This window comes from Jaculus jaculus, chromosome 11, assembly GCF_020740685.1.
Source record: "Jaculus jaculus isolate mJacJac1 chromosome 11, mJacJac1.mat.Y.cur, whole genome shotgun sequence".
Classification (NCBI taxonomy): Eukaryota; Metazoa; Chordata; class Mammalia; order Rodentia; family Dipodidae; genus Jaculus; species Jaculus jaculus.
The window spans coordinates 103,043,076-103,061,139 of NC_059112.1; the positions used below are offsets into that span (position 1 = coordinate 103,043,076).

At 51.8% G+C, this 18,064-nt stretch overlaps 1 protein-coding gene across 1 annotated transcript in view; it reads right to left on the reverse strand.

Annotated features, from left to right (window-relative positions):
- Positions 1-1,406: 1,406 nt before the first annotated feature.
- The window catches only part of Ciita (class II major histocompatibility complex transactivator), a 54,142-nt gene continuing 37,484 nt past the window's right edge, over positions 1,407-18,064 (reverse strand). Inside the window, exons 11-20 of the mRNA XM_045130095.1 lie at positions 16,096-17,740; positions 14,879-15,037; positions 14,107-14,178; positions 10,138-10,218; positions 9,138-9,230; positions 6,184-6,270; positions 4,376-4,459; positions 4,167-4,250; positions 2,029-2,125; positions 1,407-1,515 (exon numbers count right to left, since the gene is read on the reverse strand). Coding sequence (XP_044986030.1) covers positions 2,050-2,125; positions 4,167-4,250; positions 4,376-4,459; positions 6,184-6,270; positions 9,138-9,230; positions 10,138-10,218; positions 14,107-14,178; positions 14,879-15,037; positions 16,096-17,740 — 2,381 coding nt within the window. The 3' untranslated portion in view covers positions 1,407-1,515; positions 2,029-2,049. The remainder of the gene's footprint in view (positions 1,516-2,028; positions 2,126-4,166; positions 4,251-4,375; positions 4,460-6,183; positions 6,271-9,137; positions 9,231-10,137; positions 10,219-14,106; positions 14,179-14,878; positions 15,038-16,095; positions 17,741-18,064) is intronic.

Here is an 18,064-nt window from a genome sequence, read left to right on the forward strand (position 1 = left end):
AGACCAATCCTGCGGGCATCAGGGCTGCCCATGCTGGAGCCACACAGATGGCTCCCAGTGCCACTGCCAGCAAGCTCGCTGTCCCTGCCACCTGGAAGAATCATTGCATCAGCAGGCCGTGCTCCTTGGACGACAAGAACAGCCATGCTGCTGACGGTTCTCTGGTGGGGAACAGCTGCCAGGTCCCTTCCGGCTCACGGCAGCCAAGGCAGCGGTACACTCTGGCTACAGAATGGCTCCCAGGATAGAGTGGTGAGAAGTGAGGAGGAGGGAAGCGTTCTTCTGTATATAATCCTTGCTATTCCAGCCTCCTGGATCCAGGAATAATGAGTTTCTGCTAAATCTTAGGAAGTCACAAGAAAATCCTTGCAGCAAAACAGGACTTGAACAGAGGAGGACTCCACAGTATGCGCAGGTGTGTGTGTGTGCCCACTGAGCACCAGAAGGTTCCAGACAGGATGTGTGACTTCCAAGGCTAGGTTATGAACAAGATACAAACCGTCTCTGCCGACCTATCTCCTCTCTCTTCTTTGTCTCTCTCACTGGGAGATCTCTCTATAACCCAACCACCAGTCCCCATGGAGGTGTTATCAGCCAGCTGTCCCTTCAAGGACCCAAAGCCCCATAGTCAACAGCCAGTGTCCACGTACTAGATGCATAGGTGAGTTGAGATGACCTCAGCTTGACTTCCAGCTGCCCCTGCTGATGCAGGATGGGAGGGGGCAGTTCGGGGAACAGATGAGCCGTCCTGGCTGAGCCCAACCAATTGGCAGATGTAGGAGCATAATGACTACGTGTGCTGTGTTAAGTCACTATGGTTTTAAGATGACTTGTTTTGCACTAGATTAACCAGGACAGGACTACCCCCAAATGCAATGCATGATATAGACCAAACCCCACTCCTGCAGCCAGACTAGCAGGGGCATTTATAATGTAGTGAGCGCAGAGGGCTGGCTGGAACAGCCTGGGTAAGTCCCTCCCCTCTTCCTGTAGTGTACTGTCCCTGGCTCCTGCCTTGGGTCCAGGTCTGGGCCAGGCCTGGCTTAGTGCAAACAGTGCCATAGGTAGAAAGAGATGCCACAGAATCCCTGTTGCACTGGGGATCAGCAGGCCAGGGTTCACCCACTGGCATCTTTAGCAGGGGGTCTGTTTTCAGAGTAAAGTCCAAGCTGGCCCAGGGCCTGGACAGGTAGCCATATGGCTGCCTCAGGTCCTTGTTCTTGCCTGGAGTGTCCACAGGGAAGGTCTCAGATTTCCCGGGTGCACTGCAGCTGGACGCAGGTGCCCATCTGTCAGCCCAGGCTCACGATGGACGAGTGTAGCAGGCTTCCACCTTGGCTCCAAAGGAACGTGGAACCAGGCCCGGGGCTGGCGGCAGAATAAGATGTGGATACTTTCTGCAGCTGAGCAGAGGGTGGTATCAAGACGCGGAGGCTCATGTGATACAGCTGGAGAAGAGCTGAGTCCACGCCACCCAGTTCAAATCTGGCATCATCGGTGTTCTCAGAGTCCGTACTGTGGAGGGTGGGGGACAGGAGAGACAGGTGAGTCAGGGAGGCTCCTGGGGGACAGCCTTGACATAAGGGGCCAACTATCACAATGTGGAGGGGCTGAGGGCAATGGCAGTACAGGTCATGGGGGGAGGAGGTGCACAGGGCACAATTGTCAATGTCTTCATGGTGGAAGGCAGGAACCTTACACGTTAACTTCCTATAAAGATGATCCCAGGGGCAACATCTGGGAAGCAGACAGAAAAGCAGCAAGAAAACCTAAGGTCCCAAAGGGAGGACTTCCCAATGCCAAGGCCATGGGATACACATGACCTTCCCAGCCTGTCCCTGCCCAGTCTCTAAACCAAGTCTCCAAACCCTGGAGGCCACTTTCCCTGCCCCGGTATGGTGTCTGACCCCAGGATGGTCATCAGCTGTCCCCCACAACACCCCTGACCTCTTTCCATGGTTCTGTTTCACAAGGACTCAGACCCCAAATATCCCCACAGTCCTTGTCTCCAGAGCCCGCCCTGGGTACCTTGTCCAGGGCACAGTGGGGTTATCTCAAGCTGATCCGGGCATCTAGCTGCTGCAGGTGTTCCTGGACACCAAAGGGGATGGTGGGTGTCCACATCCTGCCAGAGGGACCCAGGGGACCAGGTTAAAGGTGAAAGGTAGCCGAGATCCTCCCAACGCAAGCTGCCCCAAAACCCTCCACCCTCTGTCTAGAGCGTCGGCCATGTCCCAGTAGGCAGGAGACAGACCAGTGTGGTGAGAGCAGGGTGCTCTGAGACCCTCGCTGTGCAACCTCAGAAAGGTCAGGTACTGCTCTGTGCCCTTATTTTCTTCATCTATAAAATGGACCATTAAGGTATTTTAAAAACATTTTTTCTTCTTTTATATTAAGTTGAAACTTTGTACGGGAAAAAAAAAAATTTCTATTTATTTCTTGGAGAGAGACAAAGAGATACAGGGAGAAAGAGGCCGACAAACAAGCAGTGTGGGCAAGCCAGGACCTCTTGCTACTACAAAGGAACTCCAGGCACACGTGCCACTTTGTGCATCTAGCTTTGTGTGGGTCCTGGGAAATGGAACCCGGGCTATCAGGCTTTTCAAACACCCACTTAACCACTGAGCAATCTTTGCAGCCCCTCATCAAATTTAAATCGGGAATGTTCTAAGCACGTTTCGTCTAGCTCGTGGCGCTGTTTTGAAGGCTGCGGTGCATTTAGGAGACTGTGGAGCCTGGCTGGCAGAGGTAGATCACTGGCCCTTCCAGTGGCTCTCTGCTTCTCACCTGCCATCACGGGAGCAGCTGTGGTGGACTGAGCCCTCTGAAACAACGAGCCAAAATAAACCGTCTCTCCCTTGTTTCTGTCAGGAACTGGGGGTCCCAGCAACAAGAAAAGTAACTGATACAGAGACACCCCCTCACCCTGCCTATCTAGAAGATAAGTGACTGGGTTGATGAGAGAGCACTGTAAGAACAGGCACCAGTATTGAGCATTAGACATCACAATGGTGTCATAAACGTAAGTTTGAGGATGTAGTGCCGTGGATAAATTGCTTGCCTAGCATGCATTAAACCCGGGGTTCCTTCCCTAGCACTGCATAAACCACGTATGTTGGCATGTGCCTATACCCCACCACTTGGAAAGTAGAGGCAGGAGAGTCAGGAGTCCAAGTTTAGTCTCAACTACATCATGAACGCGAGACCCTATCTCAAAAAAAAAAAAAAGAAAAACCAAATCTGGGCATGGTGGTACATGCCTTATAATCCTTGCATTCGGGGGGCTGAAGTAGCAGGGTCGCTAAGAGTTTGAGGTCAGTCTAGGCTAGAGTAAGTTCCAGGTCAGTCTGGCCTAGAGTCAGACCCTGCCTCTAAAAAACAGATGAATTAATAAATAAATAAACTAAGTTTGGAGGAGCTGGAGAGATGACTCAGCAGTTAAAGGCCCTTACTTGCAAAGCCTGATGGCTGAAGTTAGAGTCCCCAGTACCCACATAAAGCCAGCTGAACAAAGTGGCATATGCATCTGGGGTTCATTTACAGAGGCATGGTGTGCCCATGCTCTCTCTCTCTCTTTCTCTATCTATCATCTATCTCTCTTTCAAATAAATAAATAAAATATTTTTAAAAGTTTGGAGCTAGGCACCATAGCACATGGCTATAGTCCTAGCACTCAGGAGGCTGAGGCAAGAGGGTCATGAGTTCAAATCCAATCTGGGCTACATAGTGAGACCCTACCACAAAATTTAGAATCAGGGCTGTAGAGATGGCTTAGCAGTTGAGGCACTTGCCCATGAAGCCAAAGGATCCAGGTTCAATTCCGTAGGACCCACATAAGCTAGATGCACCAGATGGCGCATGCATCTGGAGTTCATTTGCAGTGGCTATAGGCCCTGGCGCGCCCATTCTCTCTCTTCCAATCTCTCTTACAGTACCATCCTCATCTCACAGATCCTCTTACAGACCCTCTCATGGATCCTTTCGGCATAGCTGTAAGTACCATCCCCATTTCACAGATGAAGGGGTGGAGGCCAGCAGAATGAAGCACCTACCGACCTATGGTCACTTGTTAGTTGGACTGGACCAGGGTTTGAACCTTGGTGTCACACACAGAACCCCACGACTGAAGGGCTCACACTCCCCGCCCCTGGAGTTGCAGGACTTACGCGAGCGTCTCCACATGAGGACACTTCTGCAGGCTGGCAGCCAGCTGCTGGGCACCGGTGGCCGTGAACTTATTGAACTGGACACTGTGGAAAGACACATATCCTGAGGCCTGTCTACCCCCATATCATCCCTTCCTGTGATACGAGTGGAAGACCCTCAGACTCCCCAAACCCAAAACCAACCACCCTCCGCCTCACCCCACACTCACTCCATCACCCGCAGGGACACCATGTCTGGAAGTACACGGGCCAGGCTCCCGGCTCCCACGTCACAGATACAGTTATTATACAAGCTGCCAAGATAGAGGAAGGGGAAAGGAGATTGGGGAGGTGGGGATAGTGGGATGACTCACAGCTTGGTGGGATCCAAACGCAACTGTAATTATTGCCCCAATGTATAGATGGGAAAACTGTGGCCCAGAGAGTTGACTTCTCTCAGGTCTCACATCAAGTACAAGCAACAGCAGCATAGACCCGGCGTTGATGGCGCACATCCTTTAATCCCAGCACTTGGGAGGCAGAGGTAGATGGGTTGCCATGAGTTCAAAGCCAGCCTGAGACTACATAATGAATTTCAGGTCAGCCTGGGCTAGAGTGAAATCCTACCTTGAAAAATCAAAAAAAAAAAAAATTAAAACAAAAAATAAATAAGTAAAAAACAGCAGCACAGAGCAGAAGTTATAAGCCAGTCATGAGTGAGTGGCACACATTCTGAAACCTCAGCTACTTAGGAGACTGAGGCAAGAGGATGATAAGTTCAAGGCCCGCCTGGACAATTTAGCGAGACCTTGTCTCAAAATAAGAAGTTGAAAATAGCTGGGCGTGGTGGTCATACCTTCAATCCCAGCACTCAGGAGGCAGAGGCAGGAGGATCGCCATGAGTTTGAGGCCACCCTGAGATGACATAGTGAATTCCAGGTCAGCCTGGGCCAGAGTGAGACCCTACCTCGAAAAACCAAAACAAACAAACAAAAAAAAAAAAAAAAAAGGAGAAGGAGGAGGAGAAAGAGAAGAAGGGTAAGAAGTGTCCTGCACAAATAACCTCGCATACTTGTGACTAAACCTCTTACTGGTCCCTAGCTGGTGGCAATTTGGGAGGTGGAACCTTGCTGGAGGAGGTGTGTTGCTGGCTTTGGGGTGTTACAGCCCAGCTTCCCCTTGCCAGAGTTAGCTACCTTATGCTGCTACCTCTCAGCTGCTGTGGCAAGACGCGATGCCCGGCCTCTGCTCCGCCATGCCTTGACGCAACATCCCCTGAGACTGTAAGCTGACATTCCCCCTTGCTTGCCAGCAGCTGCTTTGGGTTGGGTGCTTTGTCGAGGCAGTGAGAAGGTGACTGCTAAACATGGGCCTGACTGGAAGGATGTGCAAGGGGCTGCGTTACTAGGGATAGACAGAAGCTGTCTTTCCTGAAACCCAACTCAGAATATTCTCAGCCAGTAGAAAGGCCTGGGGGAAATTCCTCCCAGGATGACCGTCTGAGAGAACTGGATGTGCTGAGCCAAATGACCGGAGCTCTGGTCTAAGCTAGGTCCTCTTGGCAGCACACCAGAGACCTATTGAAAGGAGCCAGAAGCTGGAGGTGCTGAGCTAACACCTACCAGGAGTGGGCGGTGTGAGCATCGTCTTGTATGATCTGAATGTCCCCTCTGGAAGCCAGCCATCACCCCAGGACTCCAGAGCCGAATGTCCCCTCCAGAAGGCAGCCAGCAGCCCAGGACTCCAGAGCCCGCTTGGTTCTGCTGTCTCATGCCGTGACCGGGAAATAACTGCCCTCCACTCCTCCCCAGGGGCAGTACTGTGACAGTCACGTCATACGGGCCATCGTCGTGATTCCCAGAGGCTCCGAACAAGTAAGCACGCTGCCCCAATTTTCCTTTCCCTGAGCCCTGCGCGCACCCCAGGACGGTTATGACACAGTTGCAGACGACAGCGTCATATCACAACGTCAAAAGGTCGGACGCACCACTGTTTCGGATCTCGCAGCTGGCACGGCTCAGCGTGGCACTCCACTCACCTGAGCCTGAGGAGGGAGGTGGCGAGGGAGGGCAGGGCCTCAGCAAGCTTGCAGGCGCCCACATCCGTGATGCTGTTCTGGGAGAGGCTGCAGAGAGCGACACGGAGAGCAGAGGGCTCAGGACCAGACCCGGACACCCCCTTCCCCATCATGTCCTTGAAACTCCTTTTCCTCACAGGACGCCTTGTAGTCACAAAGCTGTGAAGCCAGACTCAGGAGGGTCATGGGTAATGGGGTGTGTTGTGGGTAGACCTAACCTCATAATATGGGGGGTGGTCCTGTTACAGCCCTAGTGAAGTAATGGGGTGAGGCAGAGGAAGAGGGCTGCCCTCCTCTACCCTGTTTTGTGATTTGATTGCATTCTCTTTGCCCTGAGGGCCACGCCGCTTTTCAGCACTAATTAAAATAAGTGTGCCACTTGGTTAACATTTATCCCTTCTACCACTAGGTGGTGGAGTCCAGCAGGCGTAGAAGCCCTCGGATTCACGGTCTTGTCTGTGTGCCTACAACAGCACTGAGCAGGTGTTTAATAAGTGCTTAAGAGGTGGGGGAAGGGAGAGAGGAGAGAGGAGAGGAAGAGGGTGGGAGATGTAGCGAACAGTGTACCTAGAACAGTAACTTTTCTATATGTGTGCCTGCCAATCAAGAAAATGGCTACACCATTGTGGAAATCAGTGTGGAGGTTCCTAAAACAGCTAAAGATTGATCTACCATATGACCCAGTTACAGCACTCCTAGGCATATATCCTAAGGACTCATCTCACTTCCTTAGAAGTACGTGCTCAACCATGTTTATTGCTGCTCAATTTATTATAGCTGGGAAATGGAACCAGCCTAGATGTCCCTCAACTGATGAGTGGATAATGAAGATATGGCACATTTATACAATGGAGTTTTACTCAGTGGTAAACAAAAATGAAGTTATGAAATTTGCAGAAAAATGGATGGACCTGGAAAGGATTATACTAAGTGAGGTAACCCAGGCCCAGAAAGCCAAGCGCCACATGTTCTCCCTCATATGTGGATCCTAGCTACAGATGACTGGGCTTCTGAGTGAGAAGGAAAATACTTAGTAGCAGAGGCCAGTAAGTTAAAAAGGAGACATAAAGGGAAGAGAAAGGAAGGGAGGAGGACACTTAATAGGTTGGTATTGTATATATGTAAGTACAATGATTGTAATGGGGAGGTAATATGATGGAGAATGGAATTTCAAAGGGGTAAGTGCAGGTGGGGAGGGAGGGTATTACCATGGGATATTTTTTGTAATTATGGAAAATGTTAATAAAACTTGTGAAAAGAAAAAAAAATAAAATAAAAAATGAAAGTAAGGAAAGGCAGAGTTCAGTGCTAAAACTGCTGGAGTGGGACCGGGGAGAGAATGAAGAGCTGGAATTCTGCGATTAAAAAAAAAAAAAAGAAAGAAAATGGCTACAGAAGTTCTGGTGACTTCTTTGGGTATCCTAACCTCGGCTATAACCCAGAATGTAGACAGACAGATTTCAAAAAGGAATTTTAGCACCGGAGACTAAACCCAAGGCCTCATGCACACTAGCAAGTGCTCTATCGTTGCAGTGTTCCTTCCCAGTTTTTATTTTAAGACAGGGTCTTATTATGTAAAGCCCAGGCTGGCCTCGATCTTAGCCTCCCAAGCGCTGGGATTACAGGTGTGTGCCACCACACCATTTATTTGGTGCTGGGGACCAAGCCTGGGGATTCTTGCATGTACTGTAAAACTGAACGACATCCCCAGTCTCTCCGTCCCTTCTTCCCTTCCTTCCTTCTTCCCTTCTTTCTCCCTTCATTTTTTCTTCTTTAAGTTTTTTTGTTTGCTTGTTTGTTGTTGTTGTTGTTTCTCGAGGTAGGGTCTCACTCTAGCCCAGGCTGACCTGGAATTCACTATGCCATCTCAGGGTGGCCTTGAACTCACAGTGATCCTCCTACCTGTGCCTCCTGTGTGCTAGGATTAAAGGTGTGCGCCACCACACCTGGCTTCTTTAGTTGTTTTTTTTTTTTTTTTAACTTTTATTGTTTCGAGAGAGAAAGAGAATAAATATATTCACGTCAGGGTCTGTAAACAAACTCTAGACACATTCTCCTCTTTGTGCATCTGGCTTTAGGTAGGTACTGGGGAATCAAGCCCAGGCTGTGAGAGTTTGCAAACAAGTACCTTTAACTGCTGCACCATCTTCCAAGCCCCTCTGTGGTTTTTCTTTTCTGTTCTTCTTTGAAATTGGTTCTCTCTGACTAGCTGTGAACTCATGGTGGTCCTCGTCCTGCCTCTACCTCCCCAGAGCTAGGATCATGGGCGTGTGTCACCGTGCCCAGCTCACTGCTGCATACTTTACACTTGCATAGGATTTATTTGCTTGCTTCTGGGTTATTGTGCCTCTCTCATAAATAAAAATAAAATATTGCAATAAACAATACATTAAAAATAGAAAGTAAGGGCTGGAGAGATGGCTCAGCGGTTAAGCACTTGCCTGTGAAGCCTAAGGACCCCAGTTTGAAGCCCGATTCCCCAGGACCCATGTTAGCCAGATACACAAGGGGGTGCACACATCTGGAGTTCATTTGCAGTGGCTGGAGGCCCTGGTGCACCCATTCTCTCTCTCTCTTTTACTCTCTCTCTCTCTCTCTCTCTCAAATAAATAAAAATGAAAAAAATAATTTTCAAAAAAAAAAGAGAGTGAAAATTTCAGGCCCTTTCTTGCTCTGGGGATAGGAGGCTTTCCTTCCATGTAAAGTAAAGAGTCGGTGGATAGCAAAGTAAAGGAGTGTTTGAAGGAGGAGTTGGAGAGATGGAGCTCAGGCTGAATGCATATAGAAATGGCTAACTGGCAAGCTCGTGGATAACTGATGGAGTGGATGGATGGGTGTGGATGAAGAGATGGTGAAGGGGTGGACGGATGGGTGAGTGGAAGAAGCCAGCCTGGGGGTGGGCCCAGCACACTCACTTGAGTGTCTCCAGAACCTTCAGCTGTGGGAAGATAGCAGAGAGCTGTGACACCCCCTCATCGCCAATCTTGTTCTCGCTCAGTGAGTCCAGGCTGCAGGGGTAAGGAGGTGGGGTTGTTAGGCCCTAGGAGATGACAGGAGGGTCACTTGACCCTTACCATCCCAGATCAGCCCCCTCCAGCCCTGGACACCCCCCTTCTCACTTCAGGTGACACAGATCCCAGGTGATAGCCCACCATGAGCGCTTTTTTTGTTGTCGTTCTTGGTGTTTTCCAGGTAGGGTCTCACACGATGTAGTCTAGGGGTGATCTTTAACTCACAGCAATCGTTCTACCTCAGCCTCCCGAGTGCTGGGATTAAAGGCGTGCGCCACCACGCCCGGCTTTTGTTTGTTTTTGAGGACCGGGCTTACTCTGTAGCCCAGGCTGGCCTCAAACCCACCATCCTCCTGCCTCAGCCTCCCTAGTGCTGGGATTACAGATGTATGCCACATATCCGGTTTCGATTAGCTTTTGACTCACCGCCTGGGGGCACCATTCAGCTGTCCAGGGAGCATGGCATAATTGCCATGGGCATTTGATAACGGGGCTTGGCTTCTTAGCTTCAAGCTCTCTGAGTTTGTGGGCTGTTCCCCTAACCTCTTGGAACCCCATTGTCAAGTGGCTTCCTGCCCCCACTTGCCTCCCTCACAAGGTTGCTAAGAGCAGAGAACCAGGCTGCATAGAGCAAAGCTTCAAGGGTCACACAAGGACCCTCAATTTGTCGTTTTGTTTTTACATCTGGGGATTCCCATCTTCTGCCCCTTCCCTGAGGTGGGGTCATAGCTCCCCACCGCAGGGTCATCTGGTCCCCCCACACAGCCATAGTGCTGAAGAAGCAATGATGGTGGCGTTGGGGTGGTGGGAAGGACCAAAGAGAGCACTCCACATATGCCCTGGGGACAGGTAGGTCTGGGCTGTCAGAGCCTGCAGTGGACAGAAGGCCCAGGTCAATACTCACTCCAGATGCTGCAGGGAGGAAAAAGCAGGGAGGAAGCTGGCCAGTTTGGGGAACGCCTGGGGGCCCAAGATGGGGCCCAACCTAAAAGGCAGAGAGAACAGGGGTCAGACCCCATTCAGCCAGAGTGCAACGGAGACTGGCTGGGACAAGATACCAAGCCAGGTCCAATGTGAGGGCTCCCCTTCTTCGTCTCCTCAGCCCCTTGGCTCCCCTGCCTGTCAGCCCCTACCAGGTGGGCTCTCCGTGCTGCATGTGGAAGATCAAGTTTACAGACCCACCTCCCCCCAACACACACAAGAGGTCTGCTGGAGTGTCCTAGCTTCCATCCCTACATGGGCACCACTTGTTATCCTTGCTCATGTCTATACCCACCCACCTCGCATGGTGAAGTGTCCCAGTGCCAGCCAAGGGACACCCCACTGGCATTTGAGGCTGCCTACTTGTTCTTGCATTTTAATAACAAGAAACATTCCGGGTGTGGGGCTGTGGCTCAGTGGGTAGAGCGCTCGCCTACCATGAAGCCCTGGGTTCTGTCTCCAGCACTGCATGAACCAGGTGAGGTGGTGCACACTCCAGCACTGCATGAACCAGGTGAGGTGGTGCACACCTGGAAGCCTCCCACTCTGGTAGGGGAGGCGTGAGGACCAGAAGTTCAAGATCACCCTTAGCTACATAATAAACCTGAGACCAAGCTGGGCTATGTGAGAACCTGTCTCAAAACAACAAAGCCCACCATATTTTTGAGCATTTATTATATGCCAAGCACGTGCTGAGTCCTTCAATCAACTTAGATCACATTTTAAAAGTTTCACAAGTCTGAGCTAAGGGCTCCTTTCCCCTCCATTCTACAGATGAGTAAGCTGAGGCACAGAGAGATTAAATATGTCACACCAAGTCACATGTCTTGATTGACTAGATTTCAAAGGAATGAAAATGGCAAGACGATGGAGGCCAGATGTTTGGTTTCTCAAATATGATCAAGTATATTTAATGTAAAGAACTTTTATTCTGAAATTACATCTTTTCTTGGGGCGGGGGGGGGGGGAGAGGTTGTGGCAGGGTCTCACTCTAGCCCAGGCCAGCCTTGAATTCATGGTGATCTTCCTACCCCAGCTTCCCAGATGCTGAGGTTAAAGGCATGCGTCACCATGCCCCAACACCTTGCCTGAAATTATATCTTTTTTTTGATATTGAAGTGATAAATATTTGGTAAATTATCAGCAAAAGGATTTTTTTGCTTGTTTGTTTTTCGAGGTAGAGTCTCACTCTGGCCCAGGGTGACCTGGAATTCACTGTGTAGTCTCAGGGTGGCCTCAAACTCACAGCGATCCTCCTACTTCTGTCTCCCAAGTGCTAGGATTAAAGGCGTGCGCAACCACACCCAGCTAGATTTTTTTTTTTTTTTTTGGAGACAGAGTCTCACTCCCTATGTAGCCCAGGCTGGCCTGGCTCAGCTCCCAGGTGTTGGAATGACAGGCATGAGCTTGTGATTGGTTCATTTGAATGAGTATGTGTGATGAAAATTAAATGATTACTGTCCATGGTACTTAAATTCATTCTGGAAGGTTCTCCATGTCTGGGATCCCAAACTCCTGGAATCTCGAGCCTTAGGAAAAGAACACGCCTGGAATAAAGCTGGACTCCAGCCTGCCATTCCACCCACAGGTGCCAGCGCAAGTCCCTACGGGGTTTGACAGGCCCCATGAGACCAGCCAGGCTGAGGAGGAGGCTTACTGGGTGTTCTGAGCAGTGCTGGCGTGGCAGACACCCACCGTGGTACTTCCTTCCTTCCTCCTTCCTCAGAAACTTCTCAGGGTTTCTACCTCCAGGTGGCTATTGACCCAGCTAGAGGCTGGTTCCGCCCGTGGCTGCCGTTCCCCAGAGTGTAATTCTGACCTCCAGCTAGGGGTTTTTTTTAAGATGAAAATAATTCAAAGCCAGGAAGGGCCCTAGTTGACTGTGGCAGACGTTTCCTCTTTTCAGCAATATTTTTACCTCTGTACAATTATGACACCTTATCTCTTGTTGAAAACAAGAGACGCTGGCTATTTCTAGGGGTATGGGGGGGCAGTGGTGGGGTAGCTGACAGTTAGCGGGTCATCAGCTGGGAGACTGTGGCCAAGTCACTTAGCCTCAACAGGCCTCAGTTTCCAACTCTGTCTAATGACGGTCTCCTGGAGCAGCTGGTCCCATGAGCAGGATTTTATCGAATGTGCACTGAGGACATTTTTTGTTTGTTTTGGGGCAGAATCACGATATGTAGGCCAGGCTGGCTTCAAACTTGTAATCCTCTTGCCTCAGTCTCCCAAGTACAAGTTTGAGCCACCATGCCTGAATGGAGTGGTCCTTCCCTGATTGTTGGATAATCTCAGATCGCTCATCACAACCACGCACCTGACTGGTTGGTTGATGCCCAGAGGCAGAATAGCCTGATGTTCATAACTTTAGCAAAATAACCTAATCTCTCTGGGCCTCAGAGTTCCCATCTGTACAATGGGGTAGGGTGACATTAGTCCTCTCCAGGGTCACTTGGGATTATAGGGTAAAAATGCTTCATAATGGAAAAGCTATATTTATCTGGGTGTGGTGGCATAAGCTTGTAATGCCAGCTACTTGGGAAGCTGAGGCAGGAGGGTTGAAATTTCAATGCCAGCCTGGGCTTCATATGGATACCTTGTCAAAAAATAAAGATAAAAAAAGAAATAAAAATAAAAACATAGGGCTGGAGAGATGTCTTTGTAGTTGGTTAAGTTGTTTGCCTGAGAATCCAAAGGACCCAGGTTTGATTCCCCAGAACCCACGTTAAGCCAGCTGCATATGGAGTTCGTTTATAGCAGCTGAAGGCCCTGGCGTGCCCATTCTCTCTCTCTCTCTCTCTCTCCCTCTCTCTCTCAAATAAATACAATAGATAAAAAATAAAGAACATAAGCGTTGAGAACTTGGCTCATTGGTAGGGTACTTTCCTAACACGTGCAAGGCCCTGGGTTCAATCCCCAGCACCACATAAACCAGGCACGGTGATGCGCGCCTGTGATGCCAGCACTCTGGAGGTGAGGGGCCGAAGGATCGAGGACATCCTTGGCTGTACAGTAAGGTTATGGCTGGCCTGACATACATGAGACCTTGTCACACACTAACAAAGGGCTGGGAATATAGCTGAGTGGTAGAGCATCTGCCAGGTGTGCACCAGGCTCTGTGTTCAATCCCCAGCAACTCCCCACCACTGGCCAAGCTGTTCAGCGATCCATGTCTGAATACAATAATCCCTACATGTAGGGGTGGGCAGCACCTCTGTGGCGACCACTGCAGCCCTGGCATCCCGAGGACTCTCTGTTGCTGCCATCATTCACTTGCTATCACCCTGGTGGCACTTGCCAGGATGAAGGCGCCCAGGCCTCCCCAGTTAGCTGAGATGGAGGTTCCTGGGGAGCCAGACCCAGGCGAGCCTGGGCAACGGCCACCCAAGCTGTACTTCCTGATAAGGATCAGGAAGGATCTTGGGGGCACGGTCAGGGTGGCTTGGCAGGGGGTCCTGGAGAAACCCCTCCTGTGGGGGGGGGTGCATGGGCTGGGGCACACAGGGCTTTTCCTCCACCCCTAGCCAAGAGACCATTCCCTCCAGGTCTCCTCACTCTGTCCTCATCCCTGGTTGAGCTTCCCTGCAAATGTCACCTCCACTAGTAAGGCCTCCACCCCCCACCCAGGGCATCTTGCTGACTGAACTCACTGCGGCCAACAGCTTCTGTCCCTCGGGTCAATGAGTGAGGGACCAGCCATGAGCCAGTTGGTTTCCCATCTGAGCATCTTCAGCACTCGGCCAGAGCACCCACACCCTGTGGCTGGAAGCCGCTCTCCCAAGCGGTGAGTGAGAAGGTAGGGATTATTCTGGAAACTGCCACACTATCTGCTGACCCAAGATCCAATAGGAGACAGACGTCGAGGGTGTCCAGACGATTGTCCTTTACTTACGCAAACTCCAGCTTCTTCAGGTCTCGGACGGCAGGAAGGGCCCCAGCTCTGTCCTCTGCGGAACTGCTCAGCCTACAGAGAATGGGACATGGTGAGTGGGGTGCGGGCTTTTCTGTCGCTGAGTTACACCTGTGTCCCTCAGTACAACACATCCCCCCTCCCCGGGACTCCCTTTCTTAGGAGTATTGTTGACCCTCCGCTGAAAAGAACAATGTTAGGGCCAGGTATGGTGGTACACACCTTTAATCCTAGCTTGAATATGAATTCAAGGCCAGCCTGGGCAACTTAGCAAGACCCTGTGTGTAAATAAAAATCAATAAAAAGGGCTGGGGATATACCTCAGTGGTAGAGTGCATGTCTAGTATGTGCAAGTACAAGACCCTAGGTTCAGATGAGAGAGAGAAAGAGAGAGAGGCAGAAAGAGAGAGAGAGAGAGAGTTGATGGAAAAGAGATGTAGAGCAGCCACTTCGTAGAGGCTGGACGACACAGCACATAGCAGCTCATGCTGTGGTCCTCTTTTTTCTTCCCCTCTGGACCTTGGCTCTGTTGTGTGCAAAATGGGACGGCATTAGCCTGCATTCCCCAAGGGGCTGGGAGGGTCACTTCTGTTAGGAGATACAGAAGGCATCCTTGTTAACTCCTAGCAGGGGAATGTCTCCGTTGCATTAGCTGGGAACGATCTCGACGCAGGGCATCAGGTGCTTAGTGATAATGAGCCCTCCGAGTCAAGCAGCTGTGCATCCCCATCCCTCCCCTCTGCCTCTCCCTCACCTCTGGGTCTGCACAAGGTTGCCTAGGTCTTCCACGTCCTTCAACGACTTGGCTTTGAATGGCTCGATGGTGAATTTGTCCTCTGCCGCCTGGAGCAGCTGGGTCTCCCCACACCGTTTCAGGGACTCCCATAGCACCCGCGTGTCACTCAAGGCAGCCCTGTGGAGGCATGACTCAGACCCAGGCACCATGGCTGGGCTACACCATGATGGAGGGGCAGCTCTGTGAAGGGACCTCCTACCCACTCAGACATTTTCCTTCTTTATTTCAGTCTCCTCCAGAAAGCCTTCCAGGTCACCCCAGCCCTTACTGATTTGCCCCTTCTTGAAACGTTCACAGTGGTTTTGTTTCTCTTTTTGTGCTGTGGCCACCTGGAAGCTCAGTGCTGACTTCTGGGCAGAATTGTGTCAGACCTTGAGTAAAGTCTGTTTAGGGAGAATATGGGAGTGTTTTTCTTTTTTTTCTTTTTTTTTTTTTTGAGATGAAAGTGAAATGCCCAGGCAGATTGTAGAAAGCCACATGAAGTTTAGACTTCATTCCGCAGGGACGGGGTGCCCTTAAAAGGGCTACAAGCAGAGGTGAGGATCCAAATCAGATTCAAGTCCAAGGGAAATTGCTCTGAAGGGGGGGGTGGAAGAGAAGAGAGTGGAGACAGAAAGACCAAGGGGAAACTGTGGCTTTAGTCTAAGCAGGAGAAAACAGAGGCTTCATCAGAGGACTGAAGGAATAAAACAAATCTGAACCCAGGTCACTCTTAGATTCTCAATGTGTCCCAGGATCTTGGGACCATGGAAGGCCTTCACGTATCAGTTGGAAGAATGACTATCCCTTGCTGTGTGGCTTGGGGCAAGAGGCTGCACCTTCTCTGACCCTCTATACCTTCATCTTAAGAACAGGAGTCCCAGGCTGGAGAGATGGCTTAGCAGTTAAGGCGATTGTCTGCAAAGCCTGAGGACTCATGTTTGACTGACCTCCAGATCCCACGTAAGCCAAACACACAAGGTGATGCAAGGTCGCACATGCCCACTAGGTGGCGCATGTGTCTGGAGTTCAACTGCTGTGGCTGGAGGCCCTGGGGCACAATTTTCTCTTTCTTTTGCTCTCTTTTTCTCATAAACAAACAAACAGACAGACAAGCAGGAATCCCTTCTCCCCCAGGCTACAGAACAAGAGTTCCCAGAGCCACAGTCCATCCCTCCCCTGTTCCCTGCCCACACCTGAAATAGGTGACACAGCTGAGTCCCACGAGGCTCCCCAGCCCAGAGGGCTCGATGGCAGTTTTGCGAAGGTCCAGGGAGAAATGTTGGCCGGCTGCCTCCAGGGCCCTGGCCAGGATGTGCACATCAGGAGGCGTGAGCCGGGTGCCCACAAAAGAGAGGCACACAGGCAGCTGGCACGTCACATGCTGCCAAATCCCGAGCTCCTGTGTCTCGTGGGCGCAATGTAACAACTCCAGCAGCTTCCCGGCCCGCAGCGTCCCCGGCTGCAGGCGCTGCAGGTACCTGGTGAGCACCTTCTGCTTCCTGCCTGCCACCGTGGCGGGCGCCGGCCCCACCAAGGCTCCCAGGCAGTGGGCGCAAGGCTGGAAAACCAGCCCAGCCAGAAAGCGTGGCATACCCTCCAGCCAGTTGTCATAGGGCCTCTTCTTCCTCGGGGTCAAGGCCAGATACTGCGGTATCTCCTTGTCTCTGACATCGCTGCACTGTGCCAGCCATAAAGCACCCAGAAAACACTGGAGGGGGAAGCTAGAGAAGGCCATCTGGGCCCCCGTGGCCCCTGGGACGGGCTGCACCAAGCCTTGGCTCACAGCCCAGGCCCTTGCCTCTGTCGATGGAAACTGGTCCTCCTGTAAAATACTCTGGTGTTTCCGGCCCTGCTCCCAGGCCAGCCTGGCCAGCCCAGCCAGGGCCCCCGGGGGACTGTCCCTGGCTGCAGGGCCTAATAGGCCAACATAGAGTCCCGTGAGCGTGCAGGGAAGCTGGGTGTCCGCACCCTGCTCGACCAGAGCCTGGGTGAGCTGGCACGTGGCCCAGCACAAAGCAGGGCTGTGCCAGTGGCTCATGAGAAAAGGCTGGTTCTCAACGAGTGCCAAGGCCTCATCTCGGCCCACCGCCACCCCCTCAAAGTAACGCCTCACGTAAGTCTGGGCCTGCTTCTCTGAGAAGCCAGTCACCTCAAAGATGGCGTCGGCCTTGCTCAGGCTCTGGGCCAGGCGCCCTCGGGGCCGGGCTGTGAGAAGCAGGGTGCAGCCTCGCAGCAGTTTCTGCTGGAAGAGGCCAGCCAGCAGCCCTTGGAGAGAGCAAGGCTCCAGGGACAGGGATCCACACGGGCTGTACAGGAGGCCATCTTGGGCCTCGAGCTCCTCAAAAGCATCTAGAATGAGCAGCACACGGTCAGGCCGTCTCACAACGTAGCTGAAGACCTCGTCGTCCGCGGCCAGTGGCCGGAGGCCCGCCGGGCAGAGCAGGTCCCGCAGGCGGCACGTCTCCCCGAGGCGGTCCAGACAGTGGCAGGGGACGTAGAAGACAAAGTCGTACTGGGGCAGCCGGCCGCAGGCCCAGGCCCGGCTCACTTCCCGGGCCCAGCGGCTCTTCCCCAGGCCGGCCTTGCCCAGCACAGCAATCACTTGTGTCTCTCGTGGCCGGCGGCGGTCCCGGGCAGCCCGCAGCACCTCCGCCAGGCCCCCGCGGACCGGCTGCCGCTCGCCCCAGTCGGGGGTGGCCAGCTCCCTCTCCTGGCTTTTGTTGCTGCCCTTCTCCAGCCGGGCTCTCACCAGCTCCATCTCCACCAGGGGACCCCCCGGGCCTGCAGGCTCCGCTTGGTAGCTGTCCTGCAGCGAGCGCCGGAACTTCTCCACGGTCTCTGCAAAGGCCACACAGTGAGTTGGGCTGCGCGGCGGGGATGGGGATGTGGGTGACGGGAGCCGCTGCCGTCACAGCTTCCACCGTCTACTTAGTCTCCATCTATCCTCATTCGTTCACCCATGCCCTGCCAGACCCATTCATTTCTCTTCTTCTATTCATTCCTCGGTGTCTTTTGCCTTCCTTCCTTCCTTCCTTTTCTTTCTTTCTTTTTTTTTTTTTTTTGATTTTACAAAAAAATAAATTATTTTGCAGAAATCAAAAATTCTTTGGAACAGAAGCAAATTACTCTGAATAAATCCATAAATACAAATAATTCAAAATA